At 38.8% G+C, this 21,461-nt stretch overlaps 1 protein-coding gene across 2 annotated transcripts in view; it reads right to left on the bottom strand.

Annotated features, from left to right (window-relative positions):
• The window catches only part of LEMD3 (LEM domain containing 3), a 78,367-nt gene extending 63,561 nt beyond the window's left edge, over positions 1 to 14,806 (bottom strand). For both annotated transcript variants that reach the window (XR_003610516.2, XM_028110816.2), the window contains exon 1: positions 13,252 to 14,806. Coding sequence is in view for 1 of the 2 variants with exons in the window: in XM_028110816.2 (XP_027966617.1) it covers positions 13,252 to 14,791 (1,540 nt within the window). In the remaining variant the exon portion in view is untranslated. The remainder of the gene's footprint in view (positions 1 to 13,251) is intronic.
• Positions 14,807 to 21,461: the final 6,655 nt, after the last annotated feature.

The following is a 21,461-nucleotide window of genomic DNA, read 5'->3' as shown; positions in this document are numbered from 1 at the left end:
TGGACAAAGTGAGTAACCTAATCCTCCATTACAGCCCTCGCTTGTAAAATGTTAAAAATGCTTAAGAAGACTAAATGTTTATATTTGCTAAGCAACCAATAAATGGACCTACTCTTTTATTATAGGGCGTTATGCTTAGTGAAATAAGTCACAAAAAGACAAACACTCTATGATCTCACGTATATGTGGAATCTAAAAAAACCAAACTCACAGGTATAAAGAACATACTGGTGGTTGCCAGAGACAGGGATGGGGTGGCGGATGCCTGGGTGATTCAGCTGGTTAACCGTCCGACTCTTGATTTCAGCTCAGGTCATGATCTCAGCTCAGGGTTGTGAGATGAGTGCTGGGTGGTGGAGTCAGCCTGCTTAAGATTCTCTCTCCCATGATGTAATGTATGGTAATTAATATAACATAAAAAAAAAAGATTCTCTCTCCCCCTCTCCATCCAACCCTCCCCCCCTACTCCCTCTCTTAAAAAAAAAAAAAATAGGTAAAGGTGGTCAAAAGGTACAAACTTCCAGTTATAAGAAGAGTAAGTCCTGGGGATGTAATGTACAGCATGGTGACTACAGTTAACTTCACTTTCATATCTGAAAGTTGCCGAGACATTAGATCCAAAAACTTCTCATCACAAGAAAAATAACAACGTGTGGCAATGAATGTTAACTAAATTTACTGCGGTAATCATTTTGTGATATATACATATATCAAATTATTACGCTGTACAACTAAAACTAATATATAATGTTACATGCCGATTATCTCTCAATTTAAAAAAAAAAGATTTGAAGTATTGAGCACTTGGATGTTTGGTCAAGATTACAGCAAAACAGCAGGAAGCTTAGGCCAGTATAAGAACAAGAATTAAAAGATGAAAAAGTATGACAGATGTTGGAGAGGATGGGGAGAAAGGGGAATCCTCCTACACTGTTGGTGGGAATGCAAGCTGGTGCAGCCACTCTGGAAAACAGTATGGAGGTTCCTCAAGAAGTTGAAAATAGAACTACACTATGACCCAGCAATTGCACTACTAGATATTCACCCCAAAGATACAAATGTAGTGATCTGAAGGGGCACATGCACCCCACTGTTTATAGCAGCAATGTCCACAATAGCCAAACTATCGAAAGAGCCCAGATGTCCATCAGCAGATGAATGGATAAAAAAAAATGTATATACACACACACACACACACACACACATATATATATGCATACACACACACAATGGAATACTACTCAGCCTTCAAAAAAAATGAAACCTCGCCCTTTGCAACAACATGGAAGGAACTAGAGGGTATTATGCTAAGCGAAATAAGTCAATCAGAGAAAGATAATTATATGATTTCACTCATAGGTGGAATTTAAGAAACAAAACAGAGGATCATAGGGGAAGAGAGGGAAAAATAAAACAAGACAAAATCAGAGAGGGAGACAAACCATACGAGACTCTTAATCATAGGAAACAAACTAAAGGTTGCTGGAGAGGAGAGGGGGGAGGGGAGGTGGGGTTACTGGGTGACAGACATTAAGGAGGGCACGTGATGTCATGAACACTGGGTATTATATAAGACTGATTAATCACTGAACTCTACCTCTGAAACTAATAATACACTACATGTTAATTAACTGAATTTACATTTTTCTTAAAAAAGTATAAGAAAACATAAAAAGTCAAAAATAAATTTGCTTCCTCATCCAACTCCCAGAGAAGACAAGCCACTGCACTGAGGACCCAAAAGTTAAACCAATGCTTTATCAGTGCTAAAATAGGATACAATTTTAAATAGACTTCTATGGGCTAGCCTGGGAGCTTAAGCTTAAAAAACAGTGTAAACATTTCCAAATTCAAACAACCATCTTACATATGATCTGGAAGACAACCCATTCAAAAATTAAGGACTGCCCATTTTTCCTTTTGGAAGCAAACAGCTTGACTTTGAGAGTAAACATTCTCTAGTAATCTCAATGTAATTCAAAGAATTTATTCAAATTCATTAAGGACATGTTAAGTATAAACCTACCCTGAAATAGCACCTTGTAAAAGAATTGAGATAATTTTTACAATTCAAAGAGCATGATGAACAAGAGCATCCCAAAATCTTTCTCAAAAGGCAAAATACTGAAACCCTTAAAATTTTTCTTATGCCAACAAAACTTTATTAGTCATTCTGTTTTCATTTTTCTAAACAGGAGCTAACTTTCCCCTTATCGCCTGGGATGGTCATGTGACAGAATCAAAAGGCCATCCCTCCCTCCTACATGTCTAGTTTGAAGAGCTGTACAAAGCAGTTTACAATAGGAAATGGTGAGAAGAAATTAAAGGAATATTCCCAATAAGAAATGAGTGAGAATTTAGGGGACATCACTTCTACTTTAAGCTAAGAAGTCCTTTATACCACTTTATATCTTTATACCATCAAGCATGGCCATTTATCCAGGGCAGGTAGGTAAGAGATTTAGTTCTGCCACTGCTCAGCTATTTCTAATTCACTGTAGTAACTTACAATTTAATTACTCCATTATTTGTATTATATTTCTATTAGACAGCTCTGGTCTAAACAAATCATATCTTTGATACAGTTTCAAATGGGAAATGGGATGAAAATTTCATTATGTGCTTCATATCAATTATCTAGGAGACTGAGATCCTAATGCACTTTAAATTCCTTATGATTTAAGTAGCATGATTTTAATATCCTGCTTATCAAATTCATTTTATTTTATGCTCCCCAATCTCTCGATTACCCCATTCAGTCTAAGCCTATTCACAGGGACGCACCTTATCTTCCCACTTCTGTAATAACAGCACTTGTGGTAGCTTACAAACTCGCTGAAGAACAACATGTGAAAGGCCATCCTTCTCTACCAGCTGCACACGTTGTCTGTTCTTCAGATAATGTTAACAGAAGCTTACTCTAAAGACCCATCAACATTCCCAAGAAATGTTTTTGTCTCAAATTCACTACTACATTTTGCATTAAGGCAACATATCCCATCTCTGACTCTCCTGTCAGTGAGTCAACCTTCCAGTGGTCAACAAGAGTAAAATCTAATTTCAAATTGTGCTTCATTACCTATTAAATTAACATAACTGCAAAAATAAGAACATTCCTTTTCAGCACCCAGAAATAAAGCACTAATGAGGTAATATAAAAAGATGACTCCTTTTATCTGCTCAGAAGGCTTGAGAGTAAGGCTGAAAGATACTGATGAGGATTATAAATTTAAGGGACTCTTCTATTACTTATTACCATCACTGACAAGATAATGTCATACACACTGCTGACTATGTGTTGTTTAAGTAGACTACTGTAGCTGGGAAATTCTAACTTAATGTATTAAAAATAGTTATGTATCACTTCAAATTTCTCCAAAGCATTTCCACAGACATTATCACATTAGTTTCCTACAAAAGTCAGTGGCTGGAAGTTGATTTTATTATTCCCTAATTTGACAGATGTAAAAGCCAAGGACCAGAGGTTATAAGTGACTTAACTGCCCAAATAAAGTTAGTAGGTGAGAAAAGATGCATGAAAAAAAAATCTGCTGCCTAGTGGTTAAGACTGTGGACCCTGAAATCAGATCATGGGTTCAAATGGCTAGTTCCAAAACTTAGTAGCTATGGGATACTGGACAAGTCACTTGTAACCACATTCTATCTACATTTCAGTTTTCTCAGATAATATTAGTAGTTCCCCTCATAAAAACTAAGATAATTGCCCATACATAGAAAATTCTCAATAAATCCTTTTATAATTTAAGGCTTTAGAATTTGAAAGAAGGAACATTTGGAGATGACATGTTTTAAAAACAGGACTTTTTGTCATAAGCATAAGAATACTTCTAGAACATCTTGAACTATAATCATAACACTTCATATTGATGACATTTTCATTTTTGGCAAATTCATTCTTCATGTCTCCTTTTTTACTTTTTAAAATATTTCTAAAAATCTGCAAGAAATGAAACTTTTTTTTTTTTAGAGTACACATTGTGGTAAACTTTATCATAGGGCATATTCAAATTTGCAGAAATTAATTTTTCATGTTATGTTTCCTAAGCCACAACAAACAAATCTTAAACAGTATTGCATGGTAACCAAATCTCAATTCTGGGGGATAGCTAGTGCATAAATATTTAGGAGAAAGAAGAGAATGCCACCATAACGTAGGAGAAAGGGAGGCAGTGTATGTATCTGGGGGAAGAGCTTCACTCCTATAGTTCTAGAAAGTATATACTCATCTTCTGATATTATGTGGCACATAGTAGGTGCTCGATAAGTAATTTGTAAGTGGGTGAATGGATGAATGAATAGGAGAAACTTAATTTTGCTTCAAGTGAACTAAATCAAACAAGAAAGCATCTGTGACACCATGGGAGGTACCCTTATAAACCTACAAAGTCATTAATCAGGCTGACCAAGAGTCTAAGCCAGAGCCCAGGGACTAGAATAAACAGTTATTCGAAGATTTTCCCCCCTCTCCTAATTAATTTCAATGACCCTCTGTATATGGAGGTTTAAAAAAGTATATCTAGGTGAATTCCTATAGAGCTTCCTTTATCAAGTATAAAGTACTTTGAGGAATTTGCCACAATCAGCAAATTCCTTTTGTACACATATACATATAAAAGGTTATTTCTAATTGCAAAACAATATTAATGTTCTGCTGTGTTAAAATGTTCAATGCTCCTAAAGCACTTTTTCCTATTCATGTCACATTCAAGGCGGGAAGCAATTGTTGGTGCATATTTATCACTCAATTAGTTCAGGACAGCTGAACTAAACTCTTGCATAGCTTTGCACCCAAGCCTTGTTTCTAAATGTTAGCTTGCAGTTTGGTATCATTGTAAGCAAAAAACTGTGGCCATTGAGCAATAAATCTGCTACCCAGACAAAAACGTAGTATAATTTTAAATCTATACCTCTAGAACTAAAAAAAAATTAAGACACCACAAAAGTAAATATATTATGGCTTCCACATGATGTTATCCTATTTTCAGACATTATTATCTCCATTAGTATAAATTTTTATAATCCTTTTAAGAAGTTAATTTCCTTAGAAATAAATTTTCAAAGGAATGATGTCAAACAGATAAAATTTAACTACATGAAACAAATATTAAAACCTAAACACTTCCTTCCTGGTCAACTCATTTAAAAATTATTTTGACAGTGTTAATAAAGATTATTAAGTAAATCAAGATTTTTTTAAAACTATCACTTGTGAGAATCAGGTTAAAGCACACATTATTAAAACAGCAAAGCAAGGTTACTGCTTAAATATACTGCTACTGGTTCACTTTAAAATCTTTTAAAAATAAATTGAGTATGGAAGTCAAAATCTAAAGTTATCAAACAATAATTGTCATTAAAATTTCCACAATTAGTATGAGGCTATGTTCCCAAATTAAATGGTAGCATTTTTAGTGTAAAATAAATGTAAGATTAAAATAAAGATGTATCATTATAATTTTCATAAAGAAGTTACTACTACTACTTGTTTTCCATATATTTAGGAGATTTCCAATACTTTAAGGTATACTTCATTTTTAAACTACTTATAGACTAGATTAAATCTCTTTGTGATGTTATAAATTTCTTTGCAGTAAGGTTCCTTTTATTTATATAAAATATTTTTCAGACAGGTAAAGTTCATCTAAAATATTTAATGAGCAAGAGGAAGTTAGTTTTAAAACTTTACAACTCTACTGAGAATCATGAAAACATTTGATTTTTTTTAATCTTTTTTTTTTTAAGGATTTATTTATTTATTTGAGAGACAGACAGAGTACAAGCAGGGGGAAAGGCAGAGGCAGAGGGAGAAACAGACTCCCTGCTGAGCTGGGAGCACGACATTGGGCTGGATCCCAGGACCTGGAGATCATGACCTGAGCCGAAGGCAGATGTTTAACCATCTGAGCCACTCAGGCACCTGAAAATATATGATTTTTAAAAAGTATCCCTGAAATTACAGAATGGATCATTTCCACTGAAAGAAATAAAAAGCACAGAAAAAACACATATGAAGTTTTTTTTTAAAGGAGCAAAAAATGGGAGCACAATTATACTATACTTAAAGGTCTTTACATCTTGAAAATTGAACAATGGAAAAACATTAAGTTTTAAAGTGGTAATAATGTAAAATGAGAGGACTACTTTACCCACCAGTTTTGAGACTGCAAATCTTTTAAAAATTAGAAATAGTATCATGCTTTACAGTTTTACATATTATAGTTTGCATTATATTCCAGCAGACTGACCCATTCATATATCAATGAATTAAGGAGTTAATCTAAAACCTTAACTAAGGAGAAATAGTCCCACATGATTCCTAATTGTTGCCTGAGTACAAATTTATACGTCCTTGTCCTAAAGTTGTTAGATTTCATAGATTATTCCAGCATTTCTAGGATTTCATGCATTAATCTGCTTCGCCCATCCATATCTTTCATAATTCTCTGGATAACAATAATGGTAGAGAACATATACACAGTCCTTTCGTACTTACACATGTTAAAAGGCAATCAAGCACAGTGCTTAAGACACACTATCTGAATCCAAACACTGCCTCTGTGCTTACGAGCCACATGACCCTGGACAAGTTCAAATTTCTTCATCTACAGAATGGAACAAATACCTACCTCATGAAGGTTAAATAACAATGAAAACTGTCCAGCTCAGTGCCTGGCACATAGTGCTATATAGGGTTAACTGCTGTTACTATTATTATCATGTGTCATGTACTGAGCCAAGTACTTTACATGCATCATTCCATTTAATTCTCACTTAATTCTATTTTATAGATGAGGATACTGAGGTTCACAGTAGTTCAGCAACCTGACTTTAATAGAAAAGCAAGGGCCAATATTCAAACCCAGATCTGCCTCCTTAATCTAAGCCCTGGTATCTACGCCAATTTTCTCAAACTAGGCTCCCTGGATATACTCATGGGGAATTCACATGTTTTCACTCTGATGATTTTTATTTTAAATTATTCTAGAGATAATTTTCAAATGAAAGACATTTCCACAGAGTAGATTTTATTTAAATCATCAAACTGGGATATACAAACCTCTGGTGTTCCCAGGAATATTCTTTGAGGCCTAGAATTTTTTTTTTCCTTACAAAATAGTCAACTTTGAAAAACTTTAAATGTAACATTCAGCTTTCATTCTTCAAGAATGAGGGAAACAACTATTTTTCAAAATCCTTATGCCTATTTCATTATACACACCAAGTTTTGGAACAAGTGGCTAGTCTAATTACTTGGAAAACAATATTTTTTTTAAAAAAAGCAACTATAGGGATGCCTGGGTGATTCAGTTGGTTAAGCATCTGCCTTCGGCTCAGGTCAGATCCCAGGGTCCTGGAATCGAGCCCTGCATCAGGCTCCCTGATCAGTGGGAAGTCTGCCTCTCCCCCAGTTCATGATCTCTCTTGCCCTCTCTCTAATAAATAAAATCTTTACCAAAAAAAAAAAAAAAAAGAAAGAAAAAAGATCAACATGATCATGCTAGTCTTCTGTTTAAAAACCTCCATGGATTCCTACTGCTCAACTTACAGAATCAAGTCCAAATTTGGAAACAGAGCTTCTGATCATTTGAGACTAATCAAGCTCACAGTGAATTCTCCCCTTTTACAAAAGGGTGGGATTTATCATCTAATATCTGATATACTTCTTAACCATTTTTGTGACTATTAATAGTGGAGTGGAGGCTTCTGCAAGAATGAGATTTCTTTTGCATCCTTCCTAGTACTGAGTATTGTTAGGTACTGAGTAGGTAACCAACTACTGGGTTGATGATGAGTTAATTCAGTGCATGTAAAGTGGGTATCTGATATGTGATCATTTTCAATAAATATTACTAAGGAATGAACTTATGCCAAGGATACTGATGTGACGTGGGTCTACTGAGCAATTCCCCTATGCCAGGCAACAACACTAAAAACTTTACATACATTACCTCACGTAATGCTTAAAGCCACCCTGAGGCAGGTATTACCATCTGCATTTTTAATATGAGGGAACTGAGTTATCGTCTAGTAAAGTCACAGAGCAAGTATAAGAGAGAAATGAGAGTCAAACTCAGAGATGAGTGTAAAGCCTGTGCCCTTTACCAGTGTATTCACTTCCTCCTACAGAAATATTTCCTCAAGAAACTGTAATCAAACTGGCACAACGGACGTACACAATTATAATACTCTATAATAAATGCTATGAAGGATGTATAAGATCTTATTTGAGTATACCCAAATTCCAGGGTAAAGAGGCTGGGAGTCAGGGAAAATATCCAGAGTGACACTTTCAAGAATGAATAGCAGTTCAAAGAGGAAGAAACAACCTTCCCAAAGAAGGGAATAATGTGCAAAGGCATAAAGGCACAAAATTTCATGACATATTCAGTGAACACCAAGCAGTATCCGGAAAGCTCCAGTTATCCAGAAAGTAAAATGTGGTAAGAGGAACTGGTAGGAAATGAAGCTAGAAAAGCAGGCATAGTCAGATCATGAACAGTTTCGCCGAAGAATTTAGATTTTATCCAATGAGTAAGAGAAAGCCGTTGAGTAATTTTAAGCAAGAGAGTGAATTATTGCATTTGTGTTTTAGAAATATTGCTCTGGCACTGAAAATGGATTGAAGAGCTACAGCCTAGAAGCAGGTACACCTGACAGAAGACTACTAAAGCAGATCAGGCAAAAGACTAACTTAGAGCAACAGTGATGGAGAGAAAAAGATTCAAAAGACAATTGGAGGTAGAACTACAAGACTTAGTAACCAACTGGATTGAGGTTTGAGGTTTGAGGTTTGGTAGGAGAATGAAGAAGAAGGAATCTAGATAAATTCAAAGTTCCTAGCTTGAGTCCTGGGTAGATGGAAGTGCTATTGACTAAAGCAGGGAACAGAGCCGGGCAAACAAGGTGAAAGGAAAGCCAATGAGTACAGAGGATGGGTACTTCTGGAATATCCAAAAGAAACTGTCCAATAAACAAACAGGTAAGTCTAGAACTCAGAAGAGAACATTTAAGGCAAAAATATAAAATCAGGAGGTATTAGCCAGAAACTATACAAAAGGATGGAACCAAAGACAAGAGTCCCAGAGACCACCAATATTTAAAACACAGACAGACAGGAGTAAATGAAAACTGGGAGAGAGTAGTGATACAGAAGTCTGAAAAGGAGAGAGTTGCACAAAGAAGTTAGTTATCACTGTACTGAATGGATCAAAGAGGCGAAGGTAAGAACTTTAATGCCTCTCTTGGATTTGGCAATTGAGTAACTTTTGACTCGAAGCAGAAGTTACAGAGGAATGGATGGTAAAGAAAGCTAACTAGACAGGGGTTGAGTGAATGGCAGCTGCAGCAAGAGATAACAATCTTGGCTGAGAGGACAGGAACAGCTGGAGGAGAACAGAGGGTTTAAGAACATTTTCAGGGTGGCAGAGATTTTAACATTTTTATAGGATGTTCTCATCCTTTCTAGGGACCAGTGGAGAGTGAGATTTTTAAATTATGCCTTGTACTTAAACTTAGTATATAGAAAATAACTCGTCATACAAGGTTAAGTGAAAAAACAAGTTGCAGGGTATGTATACGTGTAACATCACTTTAAAATGAAATTCTGACTCCTTTCTGTGGCCCTCAAGGCCTATAGGTCCTTTATGACCTGGCCCCTGCCTACTTCTGACTCCTTCATATGTCATTCTCCCTCATTCACTATACCCCAGCCAGACTGGCCACTCTATTCTGATGCTTCAACTTGCCAAGCCGGTTCTTGCCCCAAGAGTTTTGCACTCGCGTTATTTCTGCCTGGAATGCTTTTCTCCCTGTCAATGGCTAGTTCCTTCAAGACATTCAGGTTTCAGTTCAAACATCACCTCCTTAGAGAGGCCTGCTCACCTGTAATATTCCGTATCCCTCTACCCCCGGGGCAAAGTTACTATCATTAACTTGTATTAGCAACGATCACCCTCTCAAAGTCTTATTTGTTTACTTGTACATCACCCCTCCCCCCACCCCCAAAAAGCTTAAAATGATGCTTGGCACAGAGCAGTCACTCTACTGTTGAATGAAAATGTACACAAACACACACATATATATGAATGTATGTATTTACATGAAAAGCATTAAGAAAGTTTTGAGAGGTATTACCTGAACTTATTTATACCAGGGGTGAGTGGGAGACGAGAAGGAGAGGTATACAATACCTATTCATTTTTTGCTTCATAGATCTCTACCCACACTTTCTACAAAAATCACGTCTTTTATAATTGGAAAACAATTTTTATATAATGACCACATGAGCCTAAGATAATCAATCTATTCTGCATCTCCATTTTCTTTTGTTGGGTTGTCATGACCTAATCTCACTGCAGGCTGATCCTTAAGTTGTTTTGGTAGGACAGTTCAAAGTTAGAATCTTAAACCTTAGAGCTAGAGAGAATTTAGGGGAGGGATCATCTGCTCCAACCCCCTAGTTTTACAGACGAGGAAGCAGAGACTTATAGTAATTTAATTAATAAAAGTAATTTAATTAATAAAACTAGGGTATTGATAAAAATTTTCAAAGACCAAATGATTAAGAACTATTTAAAAGGCTAATCTATTATATGTTATACATAATTTAAATGACAACTAATAAAAGCTTACTAAAGCTTACTCTCATATATAACCTACAATCTTCTGGTGAAATTATTACTCAAAGTAAAACTATTTCCTTAAGCACATTATTTGACCAATGAACCCTATGGTTAAGCTCTGGTTAACCATTATACTATGACAAAGGATTCAGAATACATAAATATAGGGAGGAAAATTATTCACCGTTAGGTGTGCAGACTAACTGAATTAGCAGGCACTTCTTTCCACCAGGTATACAGTAAATCAAATATATAATATAGTTAAGGATTCATTATATTTTGATTCAAATTTCTGTATCAATGTCTACAGTGTATTTTTAATGGAATTTAATAAAAATTAAACGCTGAATAAGAAATGCACTACTAAATATTTACAGAAATGACTTAACTATCTCTTTACATATATACTGTAGTTTACCAGGAATACAACAAATTTTATCTAAATTTCTGAATGCCACTTTATGTAAAGTTATTTAATAAACTATCTCATTTGATCCTTACAACATCCCCAGAGAGAGCAGAAATTATTACTCCTATTTAATACAGAAGAATGAGGCTCAGAAGTTAAGGAACTTAAGTCATTTGGACAAGTCCTAGGACCCACATCCTCCACCTTTAGCCACTGTTGTTTCCATCACCCAAACTACTTTACTTTTACCATTTATTAAAATACAAAAACACAATTTCTTCCCTGCCACACTGGTGAAGGTGAGGGGGCTACTAAAACCCTCACAGTCCCATCCCCTTCTATTCCATCTGAAATCTCAGTACTTAAGAAAACAAAACTCATTCATCTTAACAGTGAGGAGAAAGATGTGACAGTCACCTTAACTGAGAAATCGTGCTCATCAGTAACTCGTTATGAAATAGATACTGCTGATAATGTCATTAATTTATGTGAACTTTACTAGTTTAACTTCTAGTGTGACCTTATTTCTTGTTCTTCCAAATCATCTAAGACAGAACACAATATACCACTCTTGCTCCCAGGGAACTAGTTAGAGTGAGTGCTGGGTCTCAGTCCTTCTTCTAACCCAATTAAGCAATACAGTAATAATCTATTATATGATGACCTTGGAAATGGCTATACCCAAATCAAAGGTTACACTATTCTGACTCCTACTTTATCTAAATCTGCTAACTGCACATTCACTATTTTGAAACAAAACAAACAAGAGTAAGGCTGATTTTATAAACACAAATCATAACAAAATGACTTCATGCTGGGTGAATGGGTAGGAGGTTTCGGGGGAGTGGAGTGAGGGCCCTAACACTGAGAAATTATATCTTCAGCAGTCCATCACACAATACATTTCTCTCTTTTAATCTGTGTAGGCATCCTTCTAATCGATATTAGCATCATTTTACTGATAAGGAAAGGGAAGCTCAAACTCTTGCTTACTCCTCCTTGCTCAAGGTATTCTAACCACTCTAACCTACAGGAACGCTCTTGCTCAACTCAAGCCCTTTCTTATCATCTCTGCCCAGAATGCTCTCCTGTCTCCCTACAATGCTGTCTCCTCCTGCTTCAGGTCTCACCTCAAATAGCAGCTACTCTGACCATCTCTCAAGTAGTCTATACCAACTATTCCATCCTTATTTCCTTCACAGAATGATCTGTACTTATCCTCTTGTGTTGAAGGACAGAAAGACCCTGATTTATCCTACAGTATAGAAGATGATGCTGGGCTTGAATGAATGAACACACCACACCTGCCCACAGCGCTTTAGAGCAAGTAAATGGCAGGGCCTAAAAACCAATACCAGATAAATGATAAACTCCTGCCCTGCCCTACCACTACTTTTTCACTGGTATGAGGGAAGATGCTTTGGCCTGGGCAATCAGTTCTTTTTTAAAGATTTTATTTATTCATTTGAGAAAGAGAGCGAGCAAGCACAAGCAGGGAGAGAGGCAGAGGGAGAGGCAGAAGCAGACTCCCTGCTAAGCCAGAAGGCGGACGCCAGGCTCCATCCCAGGATCCCGAGATCAGGACCCTGAGGCGAAGGCAGATGCCTAACCATCTGAGCCACCCAGGCGCCCCCTGGGCAATTAATTTTGAGCTGTGTCTTCCTACCTTCTATATTCGTTCACGTTAAAGGAAATATAGAAACTATAGAAAATACAGAACCCAAGAACTTAATATCCCAAAATATTTAACTGGAATTTCAAGAGCTCTTCCATTGCCTTCTAGAATCACAACTGAATTTGAAAAAACATCTATGATGTTCCATAACAATCAAGATACTTCAAAATTGTTAATTAACTGGCATCTGCACACATAGTTAATTTAAGGCTAAAAAGTAAATTTAAGTCACACACATAAATGCATTTTACTAACAGGCTTGTAATATTTTGTTCTTCTATAAGATGCTCTGAATTCCCCAACAGATCATACAGAGAAATTTTAAAACGAGGCCATGGGATGATCGTTCTGAGAATGGCAATAATGTTCTTTCTTAAAGAAAGATGACACAAATGCACCCGATCTGCTGCCTTGTCACTATGTTCTTGCAGACAGAGGTCATCTCGTGTAAAATGCCCAGTGTGGTTACAAGAGACCCCTAGCAACATCCCCTTTGTTACCTTACCCACAGGGCATATACTTACTGCTGAGCCCTCCATCCTCGGATACTCCCGTCCCTCTCATTCCTAGGTAAGTCAGTCCCAGTATTAGGAAAAATAAGCAGGCAGCAGTTAAGAGAAACATCGACAAGTAGTGGGCACTGAAACCCCCTGTAGGGGACACCTCCTCCCGTTTAAATTGCTGGAGAAGTTCCTCCTCGGGTTCGGCAAGCTTCGGCTTGTTGTATGTGTTTTTCAGGTAGGTATGATTGGAGCCCGTATGATTGGAGTGATTGATCCTGAGTGAACTAGAGGCAGCCACCGACGCACCGGGAGGGAGGCTGTTGGAAAAAATCCTGGGGGAGTCCACACCGAAGGCCCCACCGCCGATATGATTATTGGTTTTGAGAAGGGAGCCTGTGGACGAATCCAAGGTTGAGTCCATGTCAGTCAGTGGCGGGGGCAGGAGAGGGGCCAGTTTCTTAGCGTTGACACGGTACCTAGGAATGGGGCTGGAGTCCAGCGGATCACACCCTCCTCCCTGCTCCGCCGCCGCCGACTCTTCGAGGTTTCGGCTCCTGTCTAGACTCCCCGCAGCCGCCGCCCTGTCATTCATCGGGATTCCTCCCCCTCCCTGAACTGAGGTCTCCAGCCGGCCGCCGGCAGATTTAGCAGTCAGCGGAGAGAGAGGCTTACTATGGCTCCGTCTGGGCCGATGCCGGGAAAGGGAGTCGTCCTTTAATACCTGTCTGCTGGAGGCCACGTCGTCGTCGTCCTCTTCTTCCTCCGAGTCCGAATAGTTCTCCCGGCAACTGTAGGAGAGAAGCCGGCTGCCATTCACGGTCCGGCTCGCCCACAACGGCTCCTCGGCCTCTGGGTCCCTGTCCTCTCCGTCGTCCCCCTCCTCCTCCTCGTCCTCCGCGGCTCCATCTCTCGCCGACGGGGTCTGCAGCTCGGGAGCCGCCGGCCGCCTGGCCCCCCACCACGAGTGGGGCTTCCTTCGCTCGGCCGAGTTGCTGTTAGTCACCTCGCTGGCGGCCAGGGGCGCCGACAGCGGCTTGAGCCCGCGGTACGGGAGCGAAGCCCGGTCTTTCCTGCTGCTGCTGCTGCCGCCGCCGCCGCCGCCGGCCTGGTCCCGGGGACTGGCCTCCACGTCCGACTCGTCCGAGCTGAAGCCCAGCAGCACTTTGCTGCCAGCCGTGGGGGCGGCCGAGGCGCCCCCGGGCCCTCCCAAAGGGCTCTCCGAGGCCGAGGCCGAGATTCGGCCCAGGCCCCCCGGAGTCCGCAAGTAGGAGAGGTCGCCCGAGACCGGCCGGACCCCTAGCCCCGTGGCGGCCGCCGCCGGTCCCGCCGCCGCTACGGCGGCGGCAGCCGTGTTATTGTTATTACTGTTCCGCGTCTTGTTGCCGCGGCCCCCAGACCGGTGCTGCTGCTGCTCTTCCTCTCGAAGCTTCTTCAGCTTCTTGAGGTAGACCGGGCGGGTGCTCTCCGTCACTGGGCCAGGAGACAGGCCGTAACGGCGGAGCTGAGAGAAAAGCTCCTCATCCGAGAGCTGCTGAGGCGCCGAAGCCGCTGCCGCCGCCATTTTCTCTCCAGGGTGTTTTACAAGCTCCGCGCTACCGGAAGTGACGCGCCGCCCTAGACCCTGAACTAGACCGGGCTGCGTCGCCCTCCCAGCGCCACAGGCGCCTTGACCAATGGGAGGCGCGGGAGGAGCTCACCTGAGCGGGAAAAGGCCACCTGAGCGGCGCGCGGCTCACCAGGCGGAGAGTTTTTCCCATCCAAGTACTAACCAGGCGCACTCTTCCCTCTCCTTTCGGTCGCCTTCTCCCGCAGTTCTCTGTTCTGCCCTTCCAAGTGCCTTTCCCGGGAGTTGCCTCTTCCTAAACCACACCTTGACCTCTTCCCAGGTTCCTGCCACCGGACAGTAATAGTTGAAAGGAAATAAGCCTTGAAGTTCAAAGCATTAGTTTTCTTCCCATCCAGTTCCTGGTGCCGCGGAGAACCTAGAAAGATTAAAAGAAATCCTCACGGCCAGACTAGATTGGCAATTTCCCTGTCTGACTCCTGGTTCCTTTCCACTTTGTCTTCCCGCTTGACTTACAAAAGAAAGGAAAAAAGTGAGTTTCTCTCGCCGCTCTTTTTGAGAAGCCTCTCCTCTATTACAAAGAAAAGATAGAGTAAACCAGTCCCAATACAATTTTCTTCCAGGGGAATGGCTATTCATTCTTTAGTGGTTGTAAGGTATCTTTTTTTTTTCCCTTTTAAAAATCTGGTAACCTCCTTAGATGGTCATTTTTGTAATTGAAAGCACTTATCATTTACTTCATTCTGTGACTGAAAAAAAGACAACACTCCATCTCATTTCCTTCTTGGGACTTTTCCAACCTGAAGTTATTGTTAATGATTATTTTTATGTATTTGTTTTTTAAATTATTTAATTATTTCTTGTCTTACTCCTTTGAACTGTAAGCTCCATGAGCAGAGGAACCTTGCTTCTATTATTAGCAACTTTATTCCTATGGTGCTTCATAGTAGAAGTTCGAAAAATATTTGTTGAACTAATTAATGAATTGCAAAGCTAGGATAGTATGAGATGGATATTTTGACATGGGAATAGTGGCAAATGAGGAGAAGAAACCTGAACACAAAATCAAAAACCAGAAACATTAAGATCTGGGGACACCACCTCATTTACCCAGTAGGTAATGAATCCCAGAGAGGTGAAGTTTGCCCAATTTGACAATGATCACTTCCCTTTTCCTCAAAAGCTGGCAGAGCTTGAGTACTTAAACCCTAGTAGCTAACTGGTAGCACCTAGCACAATATCCAGCACACTATAGTAATTTTTCATCGAATAAGTTATTTTACCTTATTGCATTATACACATCTGAACAGAGAGATATGTTAGTCAAAAGCACAGATAGTAGCTTTTCAACATTTCGAATCCAACAGCAGAATAACACTCAGTAACCTGAATTTTTGACCTCTCTTAGCAAAAGCTTGCTATCTCCTCAAAGAGACTTTTATATGGACGGGCACTTCCTTGTCCTTCACAAGGAGACTTTAAAATTTACAAATGTAAATGATCATTAAGCACTTAGAAGAGTGTTAGCCACAATAAATTTTATCCACTATAATGATAATGACCCAGAACTTATTACCATAATTGTCTGGGTGAGAAGTCAAATGATTACAAATGTACCAGACCTGTGTCTCAGTATAGCAGAGCAGTTAAGCTGTGAGCTTTGGAGGTAAACAAAACTGGATATGGACCCAGTCCTGTCTCTTACTTTCATACTTAGTTCAACATTTGTTTTACACTCTACTGCCTCTTCAGGTAGGAATCATAGGAGCCTGTTGGTTTGGCCTCTGATTTTCATAAACCTTTAAATATCTTCCTATAAGGATTGTCAGAATATTTGTATCTCTGCCTGTGACTTTGGGCAAGTTGTTTAATTTTTCTGAGCCTTAGTATCTGTATAAACAAAAGAGGGATGATAGACATTCCTCAGAAGGCTGTTTTAAGGATTCAATGAGAATATGTCTGCATAATGCTTAACACCACACCTAAGCATACAATGTGCACTCAATAAATGTTAGCCAATAATATAAAGCCAAGCATTGTGTGTGTTTGGTAGTGTGGCTCCTGAGAACACCATGTAACTAATTAAAGAAAATGCCACTGCACAGACAAACAGAAATGGTGAAACTTTGCCCAAGGCATTTAATAATCACATTTAATAGTTAGTGAAGATGAAGGGCTTTGGCAACCATAGTCTGGTCATTTCAGCCCCTGGAGGCAGCAAGGCTTGGAATGGACTAGCAACCAAACATCTCAAGTCTAAGTCTGGTGACTTAGGGCAAATCTTAGGCTCTTAGAACCTCAATTTATTCTTTTCTAAAATGTTGCTAGTATTGTCTGCCCTCCTTGGCACACAATTAGCATTCAGTAAGTATTGGTTGAGAATGATGAATGAATACTGTATGTGAAGTATGTTGTTTACACATTAGCTATTATAGCCAGATAGTCATAGCAGTGAAAACTACATCTCATATCAATGTCACATATACATGGCTTCATGTAGTCTACAAAAAATCTTTCCTCCCTGAAGATACCGAGGACATGATTTTTTGCATGAAACTATTTGGGGTAATGATTACCCTTTGTTTGGGTGTTTGAGCAGATTCATACTTTGTCAGGGCAACCTTTACTACCTCAGCACTGTCACTACTCACTTCCAACATTCTCCTCATCTACCAGGGTATCTTACTTCTCCTTCCAGGCTGGCTAACTTTGAAAGCACAAAACTCTAAATGGGCAAACTGCACCCACATACTTTACAGGGAATGCAATGTCAAACTAACTCCTGCTCTATAACTTCCAGAAATTTGACTAAGGGAAATATTTATGATGGACTGCAGAATGATAGGCAGGTCCATTTCTTCTTCTAGATGTTTTTAATTTTATCTCTGCCTTATGCCATCTTAATTTTATCTCTGCCATTCATCAGAGACCAGTGTAGCGAGAGCTGGATTACTAACACTTACACTCCCCCTGGTTTCCAGTAAAATACCTTTTACCCTGTTGCCTTTCATAGTGGTGACATCAGCTTATCTTAAAGACCTCTAAAGAATATGAAACCTGACACTATATTCAAAAGAAGATATTGCTGAGGGTTTGTTTCCTTAAAGAATGTCCTTTGTGGTCTTAGTATTAGAAAGAGTTACACTTTTTCTCATTTATTTTCACTCTGGCAACTCATTTATTTTTGCTTTGGCTTTCTTTTGGTTTTTTACTGAGGTAAAATTCACATAAAATTAACCATTTAAAAGTATATAATTAGGGGTACCTGACCGGCTCAGTCTGTAGAGCATACAACTCTTAATCTCAGAGTTGTAAATTCTAGCCCCACGTTGGGTGTAGAGATTACTTAAAAATAAAATATTTTAAAAAATAAATAGGGGCACCTAGGTTGCTCAGTTGGTTAAGAATCTGCCTTTGGCTCAGGTCTGAAATCAAGCCCCTCATCAGGCTCCCTGCTCAGTGAGGAGTCTGCTTCTCCCTCTCCCTCTGCTTCTCCCCCCTGCTCATGCTCTCTCTCTCTCTCTCTCTCTCAAATAAATAAATAATCTTAAAAAAATAATTAATAATCTTTTAAAAAAATAACTAAAAAATAAAACTACATAATTAGTGGCACTTAGTATATTTACAGTGTTGTGAAAATGTCTAAAACTTTTTCATCAGTCCCAAAGAAAACTTTATACCCATCAAGCAGGCATTTCCTATTTCTCCCTCTCTCCAGGCCTGGCAACCACTAACCTACTTTCTGTCTCTATGGATTTAACTATTCTGGACATTTCATATAAATGGAATCATACAACATACTACCTTTTGTGTCTGATCTCTTGCACTTAGCATGTTTTTGAGGTTCATCCAGGATGTACCATGGATCGGTACCTCATTTCTTTTTATGGCTGAATAATGTTTCATTGCATGGGTATACCACATGTTGTTTATCTATTCATCCACTGATAGACATTTTGGTTGTTTCCACCTTGTGGTTATTGTGAACAATTCCGCTATGAACATTGGTTTACAAGTATCTGTTTGAATACTTGTTTTCAATTATTTTGGGTACATACCTAGGAATTTCAGGTCAGACGGTAATTCAATGTTTAATTTTTTGAGGAGCCACAAAACTACTAATTTGTGTTTCACCTCATGAATAAACACTGTTGTTTTGGTGACTAGCCGTGTTTTTCTCCTTGGGATAACGGCAAGGAAGTGCAGATTCAAGTCTGTGGCCCACTCAGAGCAATTGTTTAGGGCTCCATTGCCTCTATTTTATAAATTAATTCCATTGCTGACTGCATCTACATTTCCTAACTTTATATTTATGTGCCTCATTTTTAAAATGATTTTAATTTTATTTTATCTTCCTAATATGATATGCATTGTTAGCTGCCTTTTAATTATTTGGGGAATACCATACAATTCCTCTGGCAATCCCAGGGGTAGGTTTTATTGGTTTTCATCTTCGACAGATAAAGAAACTAAGGTTAGAAAAGTTACTTGATTCCAGTCTCAAGAGTCGGATGGAAAATTGAAACCTATAACTTTGGAATCCAAATTTCATGTTCTTTCCACTACAGCAAACCACCGCTTGAAGGCCTTTCTTAAATCATACAGTAATATATGTCAAAATAAACTTTGTTGCCTCTTTTCTTACCCACTCTAAAGAGGAAGGAGTCTGTAATGGGGTGAGGAAGAGGACAAAAGCTTTTGCAATTAACCTATTTCTTAGCTTTGTTGCCACATGCAGAAACTGGAAAGAAAACTCAGAGAGAAAAAACTGATTATATCACTTAGCTTTTTTAGCAGATCAAAGAAGTAACACAATATTATAGTGATGTTATCACTTAACTTCTCTTAAAGTGCCCCAAGGATGTGTTCACAAGTTTTGATCTACAAAGTTCCTGATGTTTATTTTTCTTTTTAATTGCTCAACTTTTATTCAACACTAACACTGCTTCTAAGGAAGACGCCAGAATAAACAGGCTGAAAATACAACATGGTATTGAGAAATGTTGGACAAAGTCCTTATCCTATGTTACTGTGAGAATTAGCCAAGAAAATTTTGTAGCAAGAGCATCTATTTTATTTTTCTGTATGTAACTCAAACAGGTGGGGAATGGGCATGTGATTTGAGTCAACAATGTATGTGTGATTGATAATTATATTCCACCCTGGGCAAGGTGAATTTCTAAATCTTATCCTAGAAGTCATGGAGAGCATTTCACATTAACACATGATGGAGAAGTGTCTCACAGTTAGGAGATTTGAGTTTTATTCCCAGTTCTGCAATTCATCAATTGTAGTAATATTTTACATTTTTATATTGCCTCATAGTCCACCAAAATTTTTCATTATCTCACTTGACCTTTACACCAATCCTAATAGGCAAGCATTATTATCTTTGTTCTGTGGATGAGAAAACTAAGGCTCAAGAAAGTCTGATCATTTGTCCTTTCTGAAAGCTAATAAGAACTGGAATCCAAAATCACTCCTAAGTTGTCTGGCCCTAAGTTCACTGTTCTTTCTAGCCCACCATGGTGCCTCACATTAATGGATTCTACTGCCAAGAATGAGTCATTTAACCTTTTTTCTTCTAGTGTCTTCATCTCTAAAATGAGGAAATAAGAATCCTTGACCATTAAAATCTCTCCCAAACCCAAAACTTTCTAAAGCCATTTTCCTATAGTATATATTACTGTACTTTTTATTATATATACTTGTCTTATTTCTCTCTCTCTGTTCTTGGAGATAAGGGTCTGTGTCTGATTGAAATGTACATCCCTCCCAACTCCTAGCTTATTGAATGTGTTGAATGAATTGTCAAGTAAGGCCACATGTCACAAGATAGCATTAGGAAGATTTCGAGGTGACATACAAAGAAGAAGTCCATTAGAGATAGGAATATTTGGAAACAGGAGAGAAATAGGATTATTTGGGGAAAAAAAATAGGAGAAAAACAGCATGAAGTTTAAAGAATACACCTGCAAAGAGGCTTATGGCCCAGGCTGTTCTAGAGATTTGGTTTCCTTAAGCAGCAAAAGGCATTTTAATACCAATTTTTTTCCTGTCCTACATCATAGGAGCCATGGATCTGAACCCAGAGAACCAAGAGATCTGAACACATCCAGTTTAAGATTACCTGTTCTTTTCAAAACAATTCTTTCCTTCAGTGTTGTTTTATTTGTTATAAGATAACTTTGGTATGAAACAGGAATAGAGAATCATCAGGTTTGGTTCATGTATCCTTTGATGTTTCTTATCTATTCTTTCCAGAAGCTTAAGCATGGACAGCAGGGAGAGCAGGGGGAGAGTGCTACTGTGGCATTTGTTGGTGGGATAGAAAGCTTCCTCTTCCATCACTCATGGCTAAGACTCGCTCTTGACCTCTGCTGCTTGCCTCCAAGTGAGAACGTTTTCTGTCTACCCACACTAAGAGGAACATTTCTGAGTGGTGTGTGTTCTTTCATTGTTCTTCTGACCTCTGAAGCATAGGTCCCCAGTGAGCAGCAATGTCATTGGGTTCCCTCCCTGCTACAAGGCCTGAAATTTATCTCCAGACAAAGCTGGGGCCATCTTAGGCTCACCTCATTTGTTCCCCTTTTCTCAGTGATCACTGTCCTTCATTGCCTGAAGTCCAATGGCTTGGGACTGTTGTTTCTATTTTCAGTTGTTTCAT

Source organism: Eumetopias jubatus, unplaced genomic scaffold, assembly GCF_037043125.1.
Source record: "Eumetopias jubatus isolate StellerSeaLion01/CBP00866 unplaced genomic scaffold, mEumJub1_p1.0 scaffold_8, whole genome shotgun sequence".
Lineage (NCBI taxonomy): Eukaryota > Metazoa > Chordata > Mammalia > Carnivora > Otariidae > Eumetopias > Eumetopias jubatus.
The sequence above is the reverse complement of the archived record's forward strand: the minus strand, read 5'-3'. Positions and strand labels throughout refer to the sequence as shown.